The sequence below is a fragment of the Paramormyrops kingsleyae genome, chromosome 4 (assembly GCF_048594095.1).
Source record: "Paramormyrops kingsleyae isolate MSU_618 chromosome 4, PKINGS_0.4, whole genome shotgun sequence".
Lineage (NCBI taxonomy): Eukaryota > Metazoa > Chordata > Actinopteri > Osteoglossiformes > Mormyridae > Paramormyrops > Paramormyrops kingsleyae.
In genome coordinates, this window is record NC_132800.1 from 45,018,904 (window position 1) to 45,042,925 (window position 24,022).

The 24,022-nt window shown below is 47.7% G+C and overlaps 1 protein-coding gene across 1 annotated transcript; it reads left to right on the forward strand.

The window, feature by feature from the left end:
* Window positions 1–1,510: 1,510 nt before the first annotated feature.
* On the forward strand, window positions 1,511–22,829 carry LOC111841656 (polymeric immunoglobulin receptor-like). Its single transcript, XM_072711723.1, has 6 exons — window positions 1,511–1,612; window positions 12,200–12,520; window positions 13,711–14,019; window positions 14,358–14,648; window positions 18,929–19,174; window positions 22,762–22,829. The coding sequence occupies exons 1-6, from the start codon at window positions 1,567–1,569 to the stop codon at window positions 22,827–22,829; spliced, it is 1,281 nt and encodes a 426-aa protein (XP_072567824.1). The 5' UTR covers window positions 1,511–1,566.
* The last annotated feature ends 1,193 nt before the right edge of the window (window positions 22,830–24,022 follow it).

Here is a 24,022-nt window from a genome sequence, read left to right on the forward strand (position 1 = left end):
GCCCTGCCCCCTGGCTCGCCCTCGCCCGCCTTGGCTGGGGCTCCGGGGTCGCCTGCTGCGCCTCCAGCTCGGGGTCGGCGGTCGCCTTCGGGTCCCCCCCCAGTGCCTCGGTGCCGGTCCTCGGCACCGCCTTCGGCTCCATGTCGGTTGCCTCCGGGCCCCCCACACAGGGGCTGAGGGAACGGGACAAGGGAGAGCTGGAGGGGACACGGAGGGAGCAGGAGGGAACACCGGTGAAGGCAGGCAGGAGGGGGAAGCCGGCGACAGGCGTCGGACGGCGCCTTCGCCACTCCGGCTGCGCCGTCGCCTGCTACGGCTTTCCCCTCCTGCCTGCCTTCACTGGTGTTCCCTCCTGCTCCCTCCGTGTCCCCTCCGTCTCTCCCTCGTCCCGTTCCCTCGGCCCCTGTGTGGTTCCCTCCTGATCCCTTCTCCCTCTCGCCTGCGGCCCCTCCGGCCGCCGCCCGTCGCCCGCCTGGGTTCCCTCGGGCTCCCTTTTGTCCCCCTTCCGTTCCTGTCTGGTCTCCCCTGTCTGCTCCTCCTCCCTTCGTTCTGCCTGTCTCTGCTCCTCGTCCCTCTGTTCCTCCTCCGTTCACTCCTGGCCCCTTTGTTCCTCCGTTTTCTGTGCCCTCTGTTTCGCCCTTTCTTGTCTGCCTGTCTGCGTTCCCTGTACTTTGTCAGGTCTTGTCTTTCTTCTGGTCCTTGTTCCTGTTCTGTGTCTCCGTCCTGTTTCTGGTGCCCCAGTGATGTCTTTGGTTTTGTCTTTCAGGTTCTGTTCCCTCGTCTCGTCCGTCGCCTCCTCTCGGGCGCGCCCGGTGTGCGCACCTTTGGGGGGGGTTCTGTCACGCCCAGCTCCGTCCGAGCCTAATGTGTGCCACGCCCACCTCTACCTCCTGTTTTTGCCTGATTGTCATCACCTGTTGCCTATTCCTTTTGCCTTGTCTTGTGTATTTAGTCCGAGTCTCAGTCAGTCTTCCCCAGATTAGTCATTGTAGTGTCATTTATTGTCATGTCTGCCCGTATCCCATAATAAACCCCGACTTTCTGTATTACCGGCTCTGCTTGCCTGCTTCCCGGCTCGTCTTCTCCGCAATCGTGACAGGACTGATGTGCTGTTGAAGGTTTACCTCACTTTACACTGGTGCTTCCTGCATGAGCATCTAGAATCTATCTTGATCCTATCTAGATTCTGCATAATTATTCTAATGATGAAAACAGATGACTCTTTGACGCAACAGAGAGATCAAACACATATGTTTTATATAAGCAACAACACAGTATAAATACACATTAACACTATTCATGCATCTTTATGCTGATATTTTTATTTTATTAATGCAGTCTTTACTTCTATAGTTTTTTATGCTCTACAGACAGATAATAATAGAATAACATGCTACAGTGCTAAGCATTCGGCCGTGGTTTTGTCATTTCCCGTTTAAAGTGTCCACTCCCCCTTCACACTGACTGTTGTGTGTGAGATTAGGAATAACAGAGATAGTGAAGGTACAGAGGATGAGGAAGTGAGTGTCAGTCTCCACAGATCTGGGTTCAGTGACACACACACGTATGGATCCTCTAATGCTCCTGTTTCTTCTCATTGCTGGGCGCACAGGTGAGTGTCTCCCATTACAGTGAATCTGAGTAGAGACCTCTCTCCTGCTCCTCCACACACTGTCAACAACAGTTTGGAGACCACGATGGAGATCTGCTGCCAGTTACAATAATGTTGTCTTGGAAATTGTGAATACTTCTTGAAGTTGAACAAATTTCACATTTTTGCATACAGTGGAAACCACTTGTGGAGATGATAACCTATGGAAAATTTTAAACTGCGGAAATTCTTTGTCGGAGAGAGTGATCAGCCCCCCCCGGCTGCTGGCCCACAGAGTATGAGACACGTGCTGTTTTACTTGTACAAGGGGAGCCACACCTTCTACAGTGAGTTACAGTGATGGCTTCCAAGGTGTGGCCCCTCGACAGGGTTTATTTATACTATAAGGTAAACATACTGATCAGGTTACATTGTGGGTGTGAACAACATTTGGAATGGGATAGGATGCAATGGGAAAGTGGGAGTGGGAACAGGAACAACAGAATGTACAGCAGAGGTGGGCTCATCTGCTGCACGTGATGGAAAATTACTGGTAAACACTTACACAGTGGTTTCATGAAACAAGTTATGCATTCTTCAGAATACACGTTAGTGATAATATATATATACAATTTCAACCCAACAGTCCCTCCTGTTTATCATGAACCGTGTATTTTACATCCGCCATCCACATCTTGTCTAAACATTTTCTGTGGGCGGCATCACTAAACGGTGTCATCATGTTCTTCATCAGCGAGGAACTCTTGTTGGCTCAGGGCAGTGTATGCTACAACAAAAGAATTAACAACCATTCTGCTAATCACAGCTTTACAACATGGTATAATGCAAATGGAAAGAATACAATGAAAAATCAAACATGTGATAACCATTATTACAACAAATTTGAATAGTCCGAGCCATCCCCCTTGAAATAGCCAATCAAACCAGGATGTGCTAGGGTGAAAGTCCTCGGCCATGGCTTTCCGAAGATCTCTGAGACAGTTCATGGCGTCAGTCATGTTAGGGGAATGGACATTGTCTGGAATGTATGTACAACAAGTATTGTTCAATAAAACACAAACATGCGAGTGGTTAGTTGTAAGAGGTCTCAAATGGGAGCCATCGTGCGTCCACCTGGGGGTGCAGCGAGTGTTATACAATGCGGACCTCGTCCACAAAAGCAACCCGCTGACTACAGTCAGGAGGACCAGAAGCCATGTTACAAGGAACCGCTTACAGTGAGCCATTCTAAAAGTGAGTGCAGATCAGTTGGTTTCTTCACCGGGTTGAGACGTCGGCACCCTATTGGTTACCGCGCCTTTGTAGCGGACTTCCACTGCTACGGTTGTACTGGCTCCTGTAGGGGTTTAATGAGTTTGCAGTGACTTCTGTGTATCCACGATGGCCGCTCCGCTATCTTCACGGCTGTCGGGGTCGTGAGGAGCACTTGATATGGGCCGTCCCACCTGGGAGAGCTCCAGTCCTTCCGAAGGAGGACCTTAACGAGAACCCAATCTCCAGGTTTGAGGGTGTCCTGTAATACAGAAGCAGAATTTACTGGCAGACTACTGGGTCTTTGTAATTCATGAGTGCGCAGCAGTTTGCTCATCCAATCCGCAAGTGTTGTTTCCCTGTGCGCCTTTGTTATGTCACTCATTTCTGTAGCTAGGGGAAAAGGCCTACCATGCACTATTTCGAACGGCGTAAGACCTGCTGGGGTTGGCGTAATTCTCATCCACAATTTTACCAGAGATAAGCATTCCGGCCATGGTCTCCCTGTCTCTTCCACTGTTTTTCTTAGCCTAGTTTTTATGGTACCGTTGGTTCTTTCCACTAATCCTGCACTCTGAGGATGGTATGCGCAATGATTCTTTAGTTTAAACCCTAGCGCTTGAGAGCACAGGTTCATTGTTTGATTTACAAAATGGGTACCGTTATCCGATCTGATGGTTTGGGGAATACCATATGTAGGGAAATAACTGCCTACCAGACATTTTGCCACTGTTATCGCATCACAGTGTTTTACTGGGTATATTTCAACCCACTTTGAGAACGTATCAATTATTACCAAACAGTACTTTTTTCCCTGTGACCATGACAGCTCTATAAAGTCCATGTGAATGTTTTGAAATGGGTGTTCTGCTACCGGAAACTGTCCTCTCTTTGGTCTCAGGTTGCCCTGTGAATTATGCTTACAACAGATAAGGCATGATCTACAAAAGTTTTTTGCATAATCAGAAAAGTTTATAGTATAAAAATGTTGATGTATTATATGTACCATCCCTCCTGTTGAGACATGGGTATTCCCGTGGCTCACCAATGCCGCTGTTTTGTATAAATTTTTTGGAAATACAGGCTTATCATTGATATGGTAGATATCATTAATCTGAATTGCTCCCCTATTGATCCAGGCTTTTACTTCTGAGAGCGGCGCATGTTTTTGAGAATCACTTAGTATATCTGTGTCAATCAGTAGGAGATCTGACATTTTCAATGTCGGTTGTTTCTGAGCTGCTGCCTTTGCTGTTGCATCTGCGAAACTATTTCCTACTGTAGTGAAGGTGGTGTCAGTTTGGTGGGCTTTACATTTACATATTGCAATAGCAGATGGTAGCTGTATTTTTCAATTCAATTCAATTTTATTTATGTAGCGCATTATCACAACATTACATTGTCTCAATGCGCTTTACATTTCTGCCTCGTATGGACCTCCCATTGAGTAAGCCAAAGGCAACGGTGGCAAGGAAAAACTCCCTAAGAGGAAGAAACCTTGGGAGGAACCAGACCCAAAGGGGGAGCCCATCCTCCAGGGGCCGGCAGATGAGTCAAACAAACAAGATGATATGACTAAGCTAATACAGACAAGATGAAATGACTAAGCTAATACAGACAAGATGAAATGACTAAGCTAATACAGGGGTTGAAATATATGTCTCAATGCAGCGGCCGACCGGTGCAGGCACGTGGTGCTTGATGCACGATGGCAGGATTAATAGACACACAGCCGCAGGATGGATGGCGAGGCATCGTGTTGAGCCAAGGGCAGGCAGGTTGGAGGGTAGTTGCCGGAGGTGGAGGTAGTTGTCTTGCAGGCCGCAGAGGCATAAACTCTTCAATGACATTGTGCTCTATGGAGCACACCCCAGAAGGGGTGAGGGAGGAAGTGAGAATAATTGTGTATTAGTCAGAGTTGAGGAAACCAGAGGCAGTGCAAGCAAAATGATCGAGTGCAATATTCGTCTAGGCTCCGGCAGATCTGAGTATAGCAGCACGAGAAAGAGGGAGAGACAGGCGGGAACACAGGCATGGGGACTCCCTGAACATCAGCTCTCTAGTGTAGAGCTAGAGTGACAGCACTGACGCATCAGTTTATCCAAAGCCAATGACACCGATGCCCACCCAGCTCATCACCTCATACTGTTAGTCTGACTGGGAGTGAGGGACTAGCTGGAACCAGAACTAGGTTTCCTATACGCTAAGCTATACAAGTGCGTTTTTAATCTAGACTTGAAAAGCGAGAGTGTGCCTGAATCCCGCACATCCGCCGGGAGACCATTCCACAGCTGCGGAGCTCTGTAAGAGAATGCTCTGCAGCCTGCCGTAGCCCTGTCTACTTTAGGAACTAATAGATATCCTGCTCCTTGTGAACGAAGCAGGCGAGAAGGGTTGTAAGGGACCAGAAGATCATTGAGATATTGTGGTGCAAGGCCATTCAGAGTTTTGTAAGTCAATAGTAATAATTTGTAGTCAATCCTAAACTTGACCGGTAGCCAGTGCAGGGAAGACAGGATAGGGCTAATGTGATCAAATTTTTTAGTTTCTGTTAGAACTCTGGCAGCTGCATTTTGTACTAACTGAAGTTTATGTAGGGATCCAGATGGACAACCCGAAAGGAGGGCATTGCAGTAGTCCAATCTAGAAGTTATAAAGGCATGTATTAGTTTTTCTGCATCTTGAAAGGACAGCAACTTCCGAAGCTTGGCTATGTTCCGTAGATGATAAAATGCCGTACTCGTAATGCTATTTATGTGAGCACTGAAGCAGAGGTCGGAGTCTACCAGGACAGCAAGATTTCTGACCACTGTTTTAAATTGAGTAGGGAGGCCGCTAGGGTTGGGGTTTACAAATTTATTGCGGGCCTCCTTAGGACCGATTAAAAGAACCTCAGTTTTTTCAGTATTTAACATGAGGAAATTCCTTGCCATCCAACAACGGATGTACAGCGTCTAATAATCGTAATAACAGGTTTGTGTGTGTTAGAGAGGTGCCCTGCGATGTTTTAAAGATGTTCTTCCATACTTTGGAGTGATGGTGAACCGCTCCGAACACATATTGACTGTCAGTGTATATTGTCAATGATCTGTCTTTGTGCAATTCACATGCTCTGATGACAGCATACAATTCTGCTGCTTGGGCTGAACATGTCGGGGGAAGTGCATTAGCTTCAAGTACTTTATCAGTTAAAACTACAGCATAGCCAACCTTATTTCTCCCTGTACTGTCTTTAGACGCCGAACCATCAACAAACACAGTTACTGAGTTGGATAATGACGTTTGAGAATTGACTGTCAGTGTATATTGTCAATGATCTGTCTTTAGACCCAAAAGGCTGTGTCAATACGGCTTTCATGTAGCCTTGACTCGCGTCAACACACAGGGTGAAGGGCTGTTTGTAGTCTGGCAGAGCCAATGTGGTGTTAGTTTGCAGCATTAGTTTAAGGTTTGTGAATGCTGCTTCCCCTTCTCTGGTCCACTCAATTTTGTCCCTTAGGGCCATGTCTTTCCTGTATATTAGGGATTGTAAAGGTTGGACCAAGGCTGCATAATCTGGAAGCCATTCCCTGCAGTAGTTGCAGAGTCCTAAAAAGGACATAATTTGTTGCTTCGTGTGTGGTTTGGGTGCTTCCTGGATTGCCTTTTTTCTGGATTCTAGCAGTGAACGACCATACTGGGAAAGTCTATGTCCTAGATACACTACTTCAGTCCGGCAGTATTGTAATTTCTGTTTTGATGCCTTATGTCCGGTCTCGTACAGATGCCTTAATACTGTTAGTGTAGCTTCTTTACAGTGTTGTTCTGTGTCTGAGGCTATCAGTATGTCGTCCACGTATAGTAACACTTGACTATGGGCTGGCGTGGGACATGTGCTCATTGAGTACCTGAGGGCCATGGTGTACACATGTGGACTTTCTGAGAACCCTTGTGGGAGTCTGGTATATGTATACTTTTGTCCGCTATAGGTAAAACCAAACAAATGTTGTGACTCTGGATGTAGGGGTACTGAGAAGAACGCATTGCTCAGATCCACTACCGAAAAATATTTTTTGTCTGGTGTCAATGAATTGAGTAGGAGATGGGGGTTTGGAACATCTGGTGCTGCATGTTGCACGATGTCATTGATTGGTCTCAGATCCTGTACCATTCTCCATTTACCCATATTCGCTTTTTGCACTGGGAAAATAGGGGTATTACACGTGGACTCTGGCGCCCCCCTCAGTATCCCTGATGCCAGCATGTCTTGCACTACTGGGGCTATGCCTTGTTCAGCTTCAGGCTTTAATGGGTACTGACGTACCACTGGGCGGTGATCTGATCTCAGGGTCACTTTGTAAGGAGGGAACCCTTTAATCAATCCTACATCCGTAGGGGAGTTGGACCACAGTCCCTCAGGGATGTGGCTCAGTTCTGGGTCCTCCGTTGCCTCAGCTGATAATAGATCTTGTCATTCAGGTTCATCTAAATGTGTCACAGGTGTGACTTTAATTCTCCATCCGAGGGGGAACCTCCAAACCCCTGTGCTTTTATCATGTTTCCAATCTGAATTTGGGTTTGGCTGATAAGATGCAGATCTGTGAGAGGCATCTTCCACAAAATACCTGAGATCTTGCCATCTACCCTGGGGTGGCTTTGATAATGACACATGGGGCACCTTTTCCCTAAATAAATTTTGTTGTTTAGGATCCAATAACACTGAGGCTGCAGCGTAGCCAGTCGTGGGATTAACATACAGATACTGCAATGTGACCTGGGGTGGTCCCATAGCGTGAAACTGCCGATCATATCGGTAGTCGGGGCCAGGTGTGGGTTTGTACCACATGGTCACATGAAGGCCATCGTCGGGCATAAATTGGACCTTATCTACTCCCTGCTTTACTCTAGTTTTCCTTAGCAACTCCCGAGCTTGTGGTGTTTGGCCTAGGTCCAGAGACCAGTAATACTGCGGAACTGACGATCCATGGACCACTAGAGCTTGCCTGTCTATTATTGCTTTCATGACTGTGGTCGTGGCAACAATGCTTATGCCCATCCGGACCATAAGGTCTCTTCCTAGTAAGTTTACTGGGCATGACGGGCTCACCAGAACTTGGACCTCACACTCTGTCCCTGTCTCTTCATCTTTTACCGTTATGGGATTAGTTAATTGATGGGTCTCAGATTGCCCTCCGGCCGTTCTCACATATACTGTTGAAGTAGAGAACGTTGCTTTTGGCGGAGTTGTAGTTAATACTGTTCTACAGGCTCCCGTGTCACATAAACAATCATATGTCTGTCCATTTATAATAATCCGCCGCCTAGGCAGTTCTGCAGGCTGTTTAAGCGCTATCAGTTGGCACACCGCTTGAAGGTCAACCTCCTCCTCCTCCCTATCTAGTGGGGGCCCTAGCAGGGGTGGTGCCTGCAACTTCTCAGCTTGGCGTCACTGATCATTTTCTGTCGAGTTTGGGTTATTTACGCGTTTAGTTCTACACTGCTTAGCTATATGACCTGGTTTTCCACAATTCCAGCATTTGTTATCATACTGAGGCGAGTTTTCTGGCCTACCAGCTCTTCCTCAACCTCGACCTCTACCTCCTCGGCCTCTGTAACTTCCCCTGCTCTGGGGGCCTGAATAGACTACTGCGATTGTATCGCCAGAGGCTGCGAAGGTCGCTTCTCCCTTTTGTTTTTGTGCTTTTTGTGCGTGCTGGGCGTACTCTATAGCTTGCTGCACTGAGCCTGTATTCTGATGGACCCAATGTTTATCTATATACCGTTTAAGTTCAGGGTTTAGACCGGCAAGGAATGCCCTTTTTAATTGTTGTTGGTATACTCCGGCCTTATCACTATCTGGGGGAATGCCTGAATTACTTCTGAAAACTGGTCTCAATCTGTCCAGGAAGTCTTCTGGCTCTTCCCCTTCTTTCTGTCTGCATAGTGAGATTTTACCGTAATCTGCTCTCCTTGAAAATCTTTCTCTGACTCTTTCTTCTAGCTGCCTTAGGCTGTGTATCAGGACGGATGAATCATGCGGGAGGGGTGTTCCGTCGTACGCATGCCCTGTGAAATCTCCTGCAACTCTGACTCTTTCCTCCGTCTGTCCAACTTTCCGCTATTTTTAGTGCGCAACATTTCTAGTTTTAAATCACTTTGTAACTTGAGAATGTCTGACGTATGGAGGCTTCCTCCAAACCCATGCTTTCTTCTCCACCTTTGATTACTTATAGTCCCTGCTCCTTCTACATATCCTTCCATAAACTTTTCATCTCCCTCTAAGGATGGCTGTTTACTTTGCCCCTTTCCCATCCTTTTACTTGTCTATTGTTATTACTACAAGGGTCCTGAGCAGAAATTCTCTGGCACGAGATTATGGAGAGGACACTAACACGGCCTTCTACTGCACACTATCTGTGCAGCGGTGTCAGTTTTCAGGGATGGAACCCGTCCTTGATCTCCCAATCACCAGTACGTCTTTCTTCTCAGGCAAAGAAACAACAGGACTGGTAGAATCAGCCTAGGATTCTATAAATCACTTAGTCTTCCACATTCACACAAACATTCATACCCAGTTGATTACGGCCAACTCTAGCCTTTGTCAATTAACAGGTCAATTAAATTCTAATTCAACTATTTCCTTTCGGCGAAATATAACCAATTTAGATTATTTCCTTTCGGCGAAATATAACCAAATTTAGACTATTTCCTTTCGGCGAAATATAACCAAACTATTTCCTTTCGGCGAAATATAACCAAACGTCTCACCTCTGGGGTCAGTCACGACAGTCGGGGTCCGTCAGGCATCACCAGGCGTCGAGCGCAGTCCTAACCACCGGCCTGGTCACGAATTATCACGTTCCAGGACTTTCTCGACCCGTCTTAGACGAGCGGCTGTCGACAGACTTCGGTGTCGCTCCTCTCGGCGCCCCGGTGATGTCCTCAGGATTCCCCGATCCGCACGGATCACTGGTTTGTGATCCGGCTCGAAGGGCCAAGTTTTTATGTCGGAGAGAGTGATCAGCCCCCCCCGGCTGCTGGCCCACAGAGTATGAGACACGCGCTGTTTTACTTGTACAAAGGGGGCCCACACCTTCTACAGTGAGTTACAGTGATGGCTTCCAAGGTGTGGCCCCTCGACAGGGTTTATTTATACTACAAGGTAAACATACTGATCAGGTTACATTGTGGGTGTGAACAACATTTGGAATGGGATAGGATGCAATGGGAAAGTGGGAGTGGGAACAGGAACAACAGAACGTACAGCAGAAGTGGGCTCATCTGCTGCACGTGATGGAAAATTACTGGTAAACACTTACACAGTGGTTTCATGAAACAAGTTATGCATTCTTCAGAATACACGTGAGTGATAATATATATACAATTTCAACCCAACATTCTTCTTCTTCTTCTTTTTTAACTTTACTTTGGTCGCCCTGCTATCTGAGGCTAATGCAGCATGCACAGAAAACATGACAGGAAAAAGGAAGTAATTTTCTTTTAATGACAAATACAGACTCAGCAAAGCCACCAAAAACGAGCCACCGAGATGTCGCAGTGAAACTACAATAAGCGCTTTGAAACAATGTAACGCTGTGAATATGTGCTGTGTAAAAAAAAATGTATTGAAATGAATATTTATGTACAGTACTGTACTGTATTATCGCATATTTGAATTACACACAGTTCAGAAATTTAATTTGTACAGTACAGTAATTTGAAAAGAGTTTAAAACAGCTGTACTGAATCTTGAAATCGTAAATAAAATTCAGCAAATACCGACGCTGTCCATTATATTACCTTATATTCATGTAAAAATATACAAACCTCAATTAGACGGTAATCTCCCTGAGACATAAAGAAGAAAAAAATCTGTTATAATGATCATCCACTTATAATGATCAATTTCACCCAGATCACTATAAGAAGTGTCCACTGTAACTCCAAAAGAGAAAAAATATCTGCTCATGGATTTGTAATTTCTTTAGTTTTTTAAAGAGTCGATTTGTCTTTTGAAGTGTTTTCAAGTTCAGGAACAGTGATATTAAACACATGACCAATCTATCAGGGATTAGGTTATTGGGCAGCGTGTGGCTCAGTGGGCTAAGCCTGTGTGCTTATAATCACAAGATTGCCAGTTCAAACCCAGCCTCAGCACATCTGTGGGTCCTGGAGCAAGGCCCTTAACCCCCAGCTCCCTGGGTACCACTGCAGGTGGCTGCCCTCTGTGGACAACTTACTCCACAAAGAGCAAGTTGAGGGAGGCATATAGACCCTTTCCCCTTGGGGATTAATAAAGTATCTATTATTGATATTGTAAGTATAATATCTACATATAATGTGTGATGCTCTTAGCACACCCTTTTAGTGATCAAGCAGTAAAAAAAGACTCTTTTAATGCCCTTGTCTCTTGTCCCCTTTGGTTTTTTGTGTGGCCTGTGATTGATCTTACTGGGATCATTTCAGCAGCACAGGTGGTTATGTGAGCTGACAGCTGGGATGCCATCAGTCATTTCTGTGTGTACAGACAGAGGGGTCTAAACACCCAGCTTCATGTGCTGCTGGAGCAGGTCTGTGTTTATCTGGGGTCAAGATCAGCCTCTGAGGTTGAGACTAGACCTGGTTGTCTTTCACTCTGCAGCAGGTTTGGAGAGCTAGTTAACCTCTAGCTGGTAGAGACTGGGGGCAGCGTGGGGGCCTCACACCTCCAGGCTTGTGGTTCGATATCAAGCCCAGCTCTCTGGGCAGTTTGCATGGTCTCCCTGTATCTATGCCGGTTTACTCTGAGTTCTCCGGTTTCCTCCTACAGTCCAAAGACACGTGGTTCAGGTGAATTGGTGCCTCTAAAAGTGCCCATAGTGACTGTGTGTGAGTGTTTGCCATGTGACAGACTGGCATCCTGTCCTGGGTGTTCCCCTGCCTTGTGCTTTTTGCTGCCTCAGATCAGCTCCACTCTCCCTGTACTGTACTGACCCTGTACTAGCATTTGGAAGATGAATGGCTGAGCTAAAATGCATTTACATACTTCCTGTATCACATTCTTATGTCAATTACCACAGAATTAAGTTAAGATTAGTGTCAAAGGGGCGTGGTCATCCCACAAAGTGACGAGCCCATTCATTCACCTCCCTTGTGCCTTATTACCAGTGATTTTAGGTCCTGGTTTTCCTCCGACACCCGTTTTGTTTTCCTGTGTCTCTCCCTTGTTCTTGTGACAAAATGACAGTTTTTGTCTTTTATACATCCCCATGGTTCTGATAAACGAATGTGACCCTAATCTAAGTATGCAAACATTATAGTTACTTAGAGACACTGTGATGTGGAAAATGTGAATTCAGTTGGTTGTTCTCCCTGCAGATGCTGACAGTGTGTCCACAGTTGGATGGGTGACTGTACAGAACGGAGGATCTGTCACCATCCCATGTTTCTATGGTGATTTGTATAAAACACATGAGAAATACTGGTGCAGAAGGCATAATGTGAGTTCATGCCCTCCCATAGTACACACTGACTCAGCACAGGAGGGGAAAGTGTCAATCAGAGATGATCTTGACCAGCGAGTCTTCAATGTGACCATGAACAATCTGACAACTGCGGACTCTGGTTGGTACTCATGTTTTGTAAATATCAGTGGAGCTTCAGATGTTGGAGATCAGATTTACCTGTCAGTCACTGAAGGTAAGATGTCTGTACAAAATATTTAATCAGACCCTTTTCATACATGTATTTCTATATAAGCATGAATGCAAATGTTCATTGTAAGAGTTGAAATGACTGTAAAGTATTTATTCTTAAATAAAGATGGAAATTAAAAAATAAAAGGAATGAATCAGTCAGTTTTAAACTGCATTTTATAAATTAATGTCCAAATTGTCACGCCAAGCTCCGTACGATCCTCGTGTGTGCCACGCCCACCTCGTCACCTCGTGTTAATTCCCAATTGTCATCACATGTTTCCTGTTTCTCTTGGCTTGTTTGGTGTATATTAGTCCGTGTCTCCCACTGTCTCCCAGATCGGTCATTGTTTATTGTCATGACATTTGATGTTGTCTGCCATGCTGTTCGTGTCCCGACGAATAAACCCCTTTGCTACCCGTATTCACGGCTCATCTCACCTGCTTCCCCGCTCGCCCGCACGCTCGTAACACAAATATACATATTTATCACTTATGTGATAAATAAATTCAGAGAGAAGTAACAGTATCAGTTTAAATGGGCTACATCAGGGGCCCGCCACACGGCTTCTCTCAGGTTCTCATCCCTGAGGTGGTTCGCCGTGTGGTGGATGCAGTGACGCACAGTATCAGCACACTCTCCTCAGCTCCCTTCAGGGCTGTAAATTCCCATCCATCCGTCCATGCAAGGAACAACCCAGGATGGGGCGCCAACCTGTCGCAGGGCACACACACACACACACACACACACACACACACACACACACACACACACACACACACACAGACAGACAGACCTGTACTCATATCTTTGTGGGCACCGTCCATTCATTTCTATGGTTACAACCCTAATCCCAACAATGACAACCTTAACCCCTAACCAGCCCTAACCTTAAGCATAGGTAATCAAACAAAATACAAGTGTTTTGGCATTTTTAGTTTTTATTGCAGTCACATATTTTTAGAGAATTGAATTTCTCCTTATGGGCACTGAAAAAAGGGTCCTCACAACGCTAAAATAACAGGTTTTTATTACAATGTTTATTTGACCTGTGCCTTTAGCAAAACAAATTTTAATATTCTTTGTTTAATACTCGGTGTTTAATATTCTGCCTCTTTATTAATTGGTGTATAAATGGTGTAAGAAGGAGTGAGAGTTAATTAGCTTTTTAAATTTTCATACTGTCCCTGCAGGTGTGTCCACACTGAAACAGATGCCTGTACAGAGAGGAGGATCTGTCACCATTCCATGTTTCTATGATGACAGATATAAAACCCATGAGAAATACTGGTGCAGAGGGAATAAGAGTTCATGTACTCCCATAGTACTCACTGACTCTCCACAGGAGGGTAAAGTGTCAGTCAGGCATTATCCTGACCAGCGAGTCGTCACTGTGACCATCAACAATCTGACAGCTGGGGACTCTGATAAGTACTGGTGTCGTGTGAAGATCAGTGGAGGTTCAGATGTTGGGGATCGGGTTAATCTGTCAGTTACTGATGGTAAGATATCTGTACTGCAGACTGTAGCCAATGAGATGCACAGTATGTATCATGTCATTTAGTAAGAAAGGAAGGACATTAACACAAACACTGAATAAAAATATATTTAATAGTTTAAAATTCCACATTTTAATTTCATTCAATGTGATAAACAAGACTTGGAAGAAGTAACAGTGTCAGCTAAATTGGGCGACTTCATGGGGTTAAATATGATAAGGAATATGTTAATAAATGTCAGTTTATTGGACAAACATTTACATATGCATGTTGTAATGGCCTGACATTCATAAACATTTTATTGTTGTGCAGACCTTTGAGTATTTTATCTGTGTGTTCAGGTCCTCCAGGGCTGTCAGTGGACAACCAGGAGGTGACAGGTGTGGAAGGAGACAGTGTCAGTGTTCAGTGTCGCTACGGAAACAATAAAGGACATAGGATGTGGTGTAAGATGGGGAGCTCCTGTGCATCAGAGAGATCTGGGAGTTTGGATGGGAGACCTGTCCTGATCAGGAATGACACAGAAAAAAAAACCTTCATTGTCACAATGAGGGGACTGGAGAGGAAGGACACAGGCTGGTATTGGTGTGATGCTGGAAACCGGCAGATTCCAGTTCATATTATTGTCAAACGTAAGCAATTCATTTAAATCTGCCTGTGAATCATTTATGCTTGAATAGAAATAGATAAAAACTAATTAACCCAACAGTTTCACTCACAAAGGGGTTTGTGCTTCTTTGTGGGGATAGTCCCCTATTTTTCAGCTGCAAAATAGGGTTATTTATTGGGATTATACTTTCTATGCTAGGTGGCACTGTTGCTTCACACCTCCATGTGTAGGGGTTTGAATCTGGCTAATGCTCTGTATGTGTGGAGTCTGCATGTTCTCCTCAGGCTGTGTGTGTTTCCTCCAACAATCCAATATGTCTCTAATAGAGAGTGTGTGTCTTCTAGTTTATGATCAGTCTGTAATATGACAAAAGTCACAGCATTTTCTGCAGACATACAGCCAGCCACTTGTTACAAATCCAGACAAATCGATGTAGTTTGCAACATAATTCAGGCATTTTTTTCATCTTTGTGATGGATGAATTGTTACTAAAGGTGTGCAGGCAGGCTGACATGTCTGTAGGTGGTTTCTCATTTTAGCAAAGGCCAGTGTTACAGTTGTACTCTGTAATATCTGTTCCAGTGCTGCATCCATCCATTGTCTGAAACTGTTTGTCTAATTCAGGGTCCCAAACCTATGGGCACAAGCCAGGGAACATCCCATGACAGGGTGCTAACCCATTGTAGGACACACTCACAAACCATTCACTCACACAAGCACACCTACGGGCAATTTTACAACTCCAATTAACCTCAGCATGTTTTTGGACAGTGGGGGGAAACCAGAGTACCCGGAGGAAACCCCACAATGACACAGGGGGGAACATGCAAACTCCATAGACACAGAACTCTGGCAAAGACTTGAACTCACGTCCCTGAGCTATGAGGCAACAGTACAACCCACTGCACCACTGTGCCACCCTGCTACAAAAAATACATTATAATATGTTCATAAAATAAGTAATCTCACCTGTTCACTATCAGTGCCATGGGATAGGAACACTTTGGTCATAACCATAATTTATTGTTTTGCATCCAACCAGTTCCTCTGTAGAATATCTTTCATAATTTATATTTCAGTTTCATGAGTGACCTTTTCTTAAGAGTATTTATTGACTAACAGAACGTTGCTTTTTTATTAACAATCCTTTATCCTGTTTCCACTGCTGTCCTTTTCTCTGTACATGATAAAGAAGGAGGGGATAATGAAAACCTGAGGTAAGCATTCAGCAGCATTTACAGTAGTGTGGGGGTCCAGCTAACAGCATTTACATGGTCACACATTGATGGGAAACTGTCATTTTAATTCTAAGAAAAAAAGATAATGATCTTGACCAGATATTATTTTTTTTTCTTAATAATAAACTTGAGGTAGCATCCCATCCAGGATGAGCCCCTGCCTTGTGCCCTATGCTGTTGTGACAATGAACATGTTGTGTGATAATCTTTAGCTATTTTCATGCTCTTTGTTAATGTCTCCTGTTCCTCACAGTTATGCTGTGTAATTGTACAGATGTGGCTGTACCGTGTTGGTATAAAGCATGCAAGACTGTTTACTGTCCAAATCCACCCTCTTATTCAGTTCTTTGGTGCAGCGTGTTTCTGTATGTAGGACTGGGCTTATTGGTGCTGCTGTTGATCATCCTCATCATCACATGGAAAGTGTGGTACAAACACAGTGAGTACCTGCTAATGCAGATGGTGTATAAGTGACCAGACTGTCTGAGCAGTGATGCATGTCCCTCTGCACTCCTGTAAGAAGCAGCTAAAACGTCATGCTTTTATCCTTTTCCAAAGCCGGCTGGACGGGCACAGACAGCAGCATTCAAACACAGAGGTCTATGCAGTGAAATTAAAACACAAATTGTGGTAACTGCCCCTTTGAGAACAGAGTATAAACAGTGTAGAGCCAAAAACCGCACAGGATATCAGAGCACAGCAGCCCTGAAGGAGCCTTCCCTCCATGATCTTGTAGGCTTTCCTCTGACCCTCTGAGTCTGTATCCACCCAGCTGAGCTTATAAAAACCCTCCCTGAGTTAATTATTCCAACGAGGGTCGGCTGGGATTCACTGGCTGGTTGCCTGCAAGCTCAGACTGGTAATCAGTTGTCATGGAAATGAGAAAATGAATACATTTTGAGTAGATAGTTTTACTCATTAATTAGACTTGATAGACTTCAAAGGGATCTGGATTTAATTAGCGAATGGGCTGATACTTGGCAGATGAAATTTAACACAGATAAATGTAAGGTAATCCATGCAGGGAGCAGAAATATAAAGTACAGATGTTTTATGGGTTCCACTGAAATAAAGGTAGCTGATTACGAGAAAGATCTAGGTATGTATGTTGATGCTTCCATGTCCCACTCTCGCCAGTGTGGGGAAGCAATGAAAAAGGCCAATAGAATGTTGGGTTATATCTCTAGGTGTGTGGAGTTTAAGTCAAGGGAGGTGATGTTACACTTATATAATTCCTTGGTAAGACCCCACCTAGAATACTGTGTGCCGGTTTGGTCACCATACCTCAAGAAGGATATTGCTGCCTTAGAAAAGGTGCAACGAAGAGCTACGAGAATGATTCCTGGTCTTAGAGGAATGTCTTATGAGGAGAGGTTAGCGGAACTGAATCTGTTTAGCCTTGAGCAAAGGAGACTAAGGGGGGATATGATTCAGGTCTATAAGATTCTAATGGGTCTGGATGCTGTTCAGCCAAATGACTATTTCAATATTAGTCTAAATACTAGAACTCGTGGCCATAAGTGGAAATTAGCGGGAGAACATTTTAAAACAAATTTGAGGAAGCACTTCTTTACACAGCATGTAGTTAGAGTATGGAATAGTCTTTCTGCTAGTGTAGTGGAAGCTAAAACTATGGGTTCCTTTAAATCAGAGCTAGATAAGATTTTAACAACTCTGAGCTATTAGTTAAGTTCTCCCCAAACGAGCTTGATGGGCCGAATGGCCTCCTCTAGTTTGTAAATTTCTTATGTTCTTATGTTCTTATTTTCAGATGTATGTACATGCTAATTAAGAGGGAATGTGTTTGTTATGAAGCAAATTATCTGTATCAGTTAAGGGCAGAGACAGTGGTGTCAGCAGAGTAATTTTCTGATATTTTTCCCTAATTTTTTTCCTTGTAGAGAAAAATGTGTCTGGGAGCCAAAATCTAGGAAGGACAGTAAGTTCATGTTCCATAAGGGAAAAAAAATCTGTCACGCCACGATCGTGCCGATCCTCCAGTGTGCTACGCCCCCTCATGTACCTCGTGTGGAATCCCCGTGTTATCAGCTGCTTCTTCTTGTATCTAATTAGCCCTGTGTGTTTAAGTCCACATCAGAGTATGTATCCCCTGTCTGGTCATTAACGTCTTAATGTCCCGTGTCCCCGTTCATGTCAACCCCTAATAAATCCCTCGTTTACCTGACTCCACGGCTCCCTTTGCCTGTTTCCCTGCTCTGTGCCTGCTCCGTACGTATGACAATCTGCCTATGTCTTGCGAGCGCGTGTATAATTGATTAATATTTGTGTTCCCGATTGTGGCAAGTATGGTTGCCCGTGTCTTATGTGCACCCTGTTCAATCCTCGCATGTCTTTAGCATTGCTTAAATTCCCCACCGTGTGTGTACCTGACGGTCCAGCATCTGACCATCCTGTGTATTCGTATTTTGTTGGGTTAGGTGCTCGTTGAGTGCTTCTTATAGTCCTGCTAAAGACTGCAAATAAAGAGTGTTGTACCCTGATAAGCAAGTCTTTTTGACTCAGCTGTGACTTTGTTCTAGCTGAACCCAGACCCTGAATATGCAGAAATCGACAGAACTAGCATCAGTAAGGGAGCCCCCCCAGGACAGGTAAGGCACAGGAATAAAATATATACAATGATATTGTCACGCCCCGCTCCGTCCGCTCCCGATGTGTGCCACGCCCACCTCATTACCTCCTGTTTCGCCCTAAGTGTTCCCACCTGTAGCTCGTTCTCTGTTACCTAGTCTTGTGTATTTAGTCCGAGTCTCAGTCTGTATTCCCCAGATCTGTCATTGTGTAGTGTCCTTTGATGTTCCCGCCTGTACGTCTGCCTGCAATTAAACCCCGTTACCCTTACTACCTGGCTACGCTCGCCTGCTTCCTGCTTGCCCAACCCGCGAGCGTGACAGAATGACAGATCTCCCCGAAAGCACGAAGCAGCAGTCCGAGCACCACCGGCTCGGACTGCTGCAAACTTTCGTGTATTGGCAATCCCAGCCAGAGGTCCTGGAGGACCCGGTAGCCATGGAGCTGGCTAGCCGGGGCCGGGACCTGCTTCAAGAGGAGCGCCCGCCCGGACAGCATTACCCGCTGACGAAAGCCCGGAAATGCCTCCGTCGGCTACAGCGCCGGCTCACCGAGCGAGGAGAGGAAGAGCAGGAGGCGACTCCCACGCTCTACCTGGGAGCCTGCACTCTCCTCCCCGCCTGGGATGACACCGCCACTACCAGCCTGGCCCGCCTCCATCCGGAGAAGCCACCTCCGATGGAGGCGTACTATTACCGGCTGGAGCGTCTGGGCGTCGGAGGTATCCGCGCCGTAAGAGACGCTATTCCCCGGGTCCCGAGAGCCCTTAAAGGGAAGGCGCCTGCGCGCTCGGCACCCCTCCTGCCGCCTCTGGACCTGCATGGTCCGGACCCTGCTGCAGCTGCCGCCGCTCTGCCTGCGGCACCGCCTGCTGTAGCATCCGCCGCTCTGCCCGCGGCACCGCTTGCTGCTGATGCCGCCGCTCTGCCTGCGGCACCGCCTGCTGCTGCGGTTGCTGTCGCCGATCTGCTCACGGCTGCACTGCCTGCCGCTGCCGCCTCTCTGCCCGCGGCACCGCCTGCCGCAGCTGCCGCCGATCCGCCCGCGGCTGCGCTGCCTGCTACCTCCGCCGATCCGCCCGCGGCTGCGCTGCCTGCTGCCGCCGCCGATCTGCCCGCGGCTGCACTGCCTGCTGCCGCCGCCGATCCGCCTGCAGCACCCCTTTGCCCGCCTGTCCAGCCCGACTCGCCTGTCCAGCCCGACTCGCCTGTCCAGCCCGACTCGCCTGTCCAGCCCGACTCGCCTGTCCTGCTTGACCCGCCTGGCTTGCCTGCAGTCCCGGTTGCTGGCCGCGTGGAGGCTGCGCCCGCCGAGGCGCCCCCTGCTGGCTGCGTGGAGGCTGCGCCCGCCGAGGCGCCCCCTGCTGGCTGCGTGGAGGCTGCGTCCGCCGAGGCGCCCCCTGCTGGCCGCGTGGAGGCTGCGTCCACCGAGGCGCCCCCTGCTGGCCGCGTGGAGGCTGCGTCCGCCGAGGCGCTCCCCGCTGGCCGCGTGGTGGAGGTGCCCGCCAAGGCGCCCCCTGCTGACCACGAGACGGCGGCGCTCGTCTTGCCCGTCCTGCCGGCACCTGAACCGCCCGTTTTGCCGGTCCTGCCGGCACCTGAACTACCTGTGTTGCCTGTCCTGCCGGCACCTGAACTACCTGTGTTGCCTGTCCTGCCGGCACCTGAACTACCTGTGTTGCCTGTCCTGCCGGCATCTGAACTACCTGTTTTGCCTGTCCTGCCGGCACCTGAACGGCCTGAGGTGGCCACAGTTACGCCCCCTGCTGGCCGTGTGATGGCGGCGCCCGCCGTGGCACTCCCTCCCGGTCGCGTGCTGGCGGCGCCCGCCAAGGCGCCCCCTGCTGACCGGACACCCGAGGCGCCCGCCCAAGCGGCCTCTGCTGGACTCATGCCCGCGGCCCTGCCTGAGGCCGCCGTTCCGGTCCCGCCCGCGGCCCCGCCTGAGGCCGCCGTTCCGGTCCCGCCCGCGGCCCCGCCTGAGGCCGCCGTTCCGGTCCCGCCCGCGGCCCCGCCTGAGGCCGCCGTTCCGGTCCCGCCCGCGGCCCCGCCTGAGGCCGCCGTTCCGGTCCCGCCCGCGGCCCCGCCTGAGGCCGCCGTTCCGGTCCTACCCGCGGCTCGGGATGCCCCGCCTGCGGCCACGCCCGCGGCTCTGGCTGCCCCGCCTGCGGCCACGCCCGCGGCTCTGACTGCCACGCCTGTTGCCTCATTAGAGGTCATGACTCCCTCGCCCTTACCCCAGCAAGGCCGACGCCCCCCAGGACCCCGCCTGTCAGTGTCCCGTAAGGGACGGGGACACAGGCGTCGGGCCCGGGTCCCGCCCGCCCTGCCCCCTGGCTCGCCCGTTCGGCCCCTGGCTGTGGCTCGGTGGCTGCCTGCGGGTCCTGCGCCTCGGGGTCGGCGGTCGCTGCCGGGTCCCCCCCTGGTCCCTGGGTGCCGGTCCTCGGTCCCGCCTCCGGCTCCCGGTCGGCCGCCTCCGGGCCCCCCTGATCCGGCTTGGCGTCGGACGGCGCCTTCGCCGGCTGCGGCTGCGCCTCCGCCTGCCGCGGCTTCCCCCTCCTGCCTGCCTTCCCTGGTGTTCCCTCCTGCTCCCTCCTGGTCCCCTCCGTCACTCCCTCGTCCCGTCCCCTTGGTCCCTGGGTGGTCCCCTCCTGCTCCCTTCTCCCTCTCCCCTGCGGCCCCTCCGGCCGCTGCCCGTCGCCCGCCTGGGCCTTTTCGTGCTCCCCTTGTTCCTCCTCCCTTTCCGTTCGTCCCGCCTGTTTCTCCTTCTGGTCCCTTTGTCCCTCCTTTTGGCACCCCTGGCCCTTTCGTGTCGCCTGTGGGTGTTCCCCCTGTGTCTCCCTTCTGGGTCTGTCTCTCCGCCTTCCCTGTTCTCTGTCAGGTCCTGTCCTTCGTTTCGTCCCTGTTCGTCTTTTGCGTCTCCGTCCTGTTCCCTGGGTTTGGTTGACGTTCTGTTTTGTCTTTCAGGTCCTGTTCCCTCGTCCCGTCCGTCGCCTCCTCCCTGGCGCGCCCGGTGTGCGCGCCTTTGGGGGGGGGTTATGTCACGCCCCGCTCCGTCCGCTCCCGATGTGTGCCACGCCCACCTCATTACCTCCTGTTTCGCCCTAAGTGTTCCCACCTGTAGCTCGTTCTCTGTTACCTAGTCTTGTGTATTTAGTCCGAGTCTCAGTCTGTATTCCCCAGATCTGTCATTGTGTAGTGTCCTTTGATGTTCCCGCCTGTACGTCTGCCTGCAATTAAACCCCGTTACCCTTACTACCTGGCTACGCTCGCCTGCTTCCTGCTTGCCCAACCCGCGAGCGTGACAGATATCATGATCGATTTTGTGGGGCCGGTCTGCTCAACTGATCATTCAGGTTATCAGCTTATACTATATGTGTAATCATGTTACATAATGTGTGTACTTATGTTTTTACGCTGTAAAGAGTGTTGTAAAAGTGTAACATCAGAGTAGTGTCTCCAGTGGAGTATGTGTGTTTTTGATAGCGTCGACTCCCAGTGCTTGAAGTGGGGAAAAACAACTCCAAGGACTCCCCTTGTTGTTCAGAACCAAATACCGGTTCTCCCCCTTGTTGTTCGGCTCTGGGTGCCTCTACCCCTCTTGTTATTTATTAACCGGTGCCCCTACACCCTTTGTTATTCAGAATTAGGTGCCGGTTCTCCCATTTTTAGTACCAGGTGCTGATAGTTCCTTTGTTATTCATTGCCAGTTCAAAAGTGAGTTATTACATTATGGTAAAAATGTTTTCTAAATGGAAATAAGAAGTCGTAATATTGGACAATATCTGTCATGGTACAAATCATTTACTTCACTACATTGGAGTATCACCAAATTCAACAACAATGAAGTTTGATTGCTGTCAGTTAAAGAATAAATAGGTGGTTCTGTAGAGATACATAGTCATAATGTTCCTCTCTCAGGCCTCTGTGGAGCCCGGTGCTGATGTCACCTACAGCTCCATTGTCCTGCCAGATCCAGAGGTAAGATGATTTCATGTAAATCAGTTTTTGTGATACTGCTCCTATGCCAGTACCAATGAGAGTGACACGTATATCAGTAATATACTGACTAGGCAGGCACATCTACATCTCAGCTGATCTCTCAGATCCATGTATCAGAATTAGATGTAATGTACCAAGAAGTACCATGATACCTTGATAATTCACAGTGATTCTGATGGGAGGTTTGGGAGTTTATGGATTTGTGGTTTTTGTACAAAGGTTGGTCTTGTACCTCCACTGTAAACAGCTAAATACTCTCAGCAGGTGTCCTCTAGATGTTCTTCACACTGTCCTGCTGAAACCCCAGCCAGCGATGTGGTCTACAGCTCAGTTGCCCTGAAGCACAGAGAGGTGAGTCTGGGCAATCTGCTCTAACATGAGCTGTGATACATTTAGTCTGTGTCATGCTGGATATGGGTCATATGTTAGCTGGTTATAAATGATGCGACCGGCCACAGGAGTAAATCTCGACTGCACTCATTAAAAAACAACATTACTTTTTATAACTTTAATGGTACAATTACAAGAAAAATAAAAGACACTTTAGTTCAGGACCTCCTACTGACAATTCAGTCTAATGGACTGGATGTATTGGACATCTATAGACAATAGTAGTGGTTAAAAAAGGTTAAGTGGTACCTTGGGGGAAGCCTATTTTGCCCCTCGCCTATGACATCATCACTGATGATTGACAGGTCCAGGTTCCTTCCGACCCCCTCCTCCCCTTCCCTCTTCCTTCCAACCCCCACCACAACCCTAGCTAAAATTAAAATGAGTAATTTTAAAGCTTGTATTAAAACAATGGTTACATTTGTTAACATGATATATCGGGTTTGAAATTTAGGCTATAATAGCGTTTAGGGCTGTGTAGCGCTTTTAATGTTTTTTAAGTTAAAAAACATTCACTTTTAAACAAAAACGGCACAAGTCCCAAACTTTGTTCAACTTTTTAAAGATGGAAAAGCCAAGGCAGGCGAAATTTAAACAAGTACAAACATGCCCTGAACGAAACACTGTCAGAAGAGCAAATGCTGAGTTTAAACAAAGCCGTTATCAGTTTAACAGTTTATTTCAATGTAAAATAGAAAAGTATTTCACCAAAAGCGAAGATACAAGGTCACGTAATCTGCTAACGACGTCCAAGGAGTCCCGCAGCTCTGGTACCCTGCTTCCTGTCCCTTTGAAAGACGCGATTGAAAGGATTTTCGGAGGCGGGATACACTCGCGCATGTGCACTGAGAACACCCACACTCACGCAGACACACATTTCAAAATGGCGCCACCAACGGGGCTACATGCGGTCTGTTATTTCAAATAAGCCCCTTTAACCATAATGTTTTTTAACTAATAAAACTCTGTAGGAATTATTAGCTCAGGTAAATTTTAATATCTCCACCAATATGTTTGAATTAATTAAAGTTTAATTAATTATTATTTAATGCTGATTATTAATCAATTGTTATGCCGAATGGTCGGCTCCTCCAAACTCAATTGCGGTATCCCCGTGAGTCTGTTAATGTGAGACTTAAATGGGATTCACTAATTACCAATATCACTTAGTAACCTGG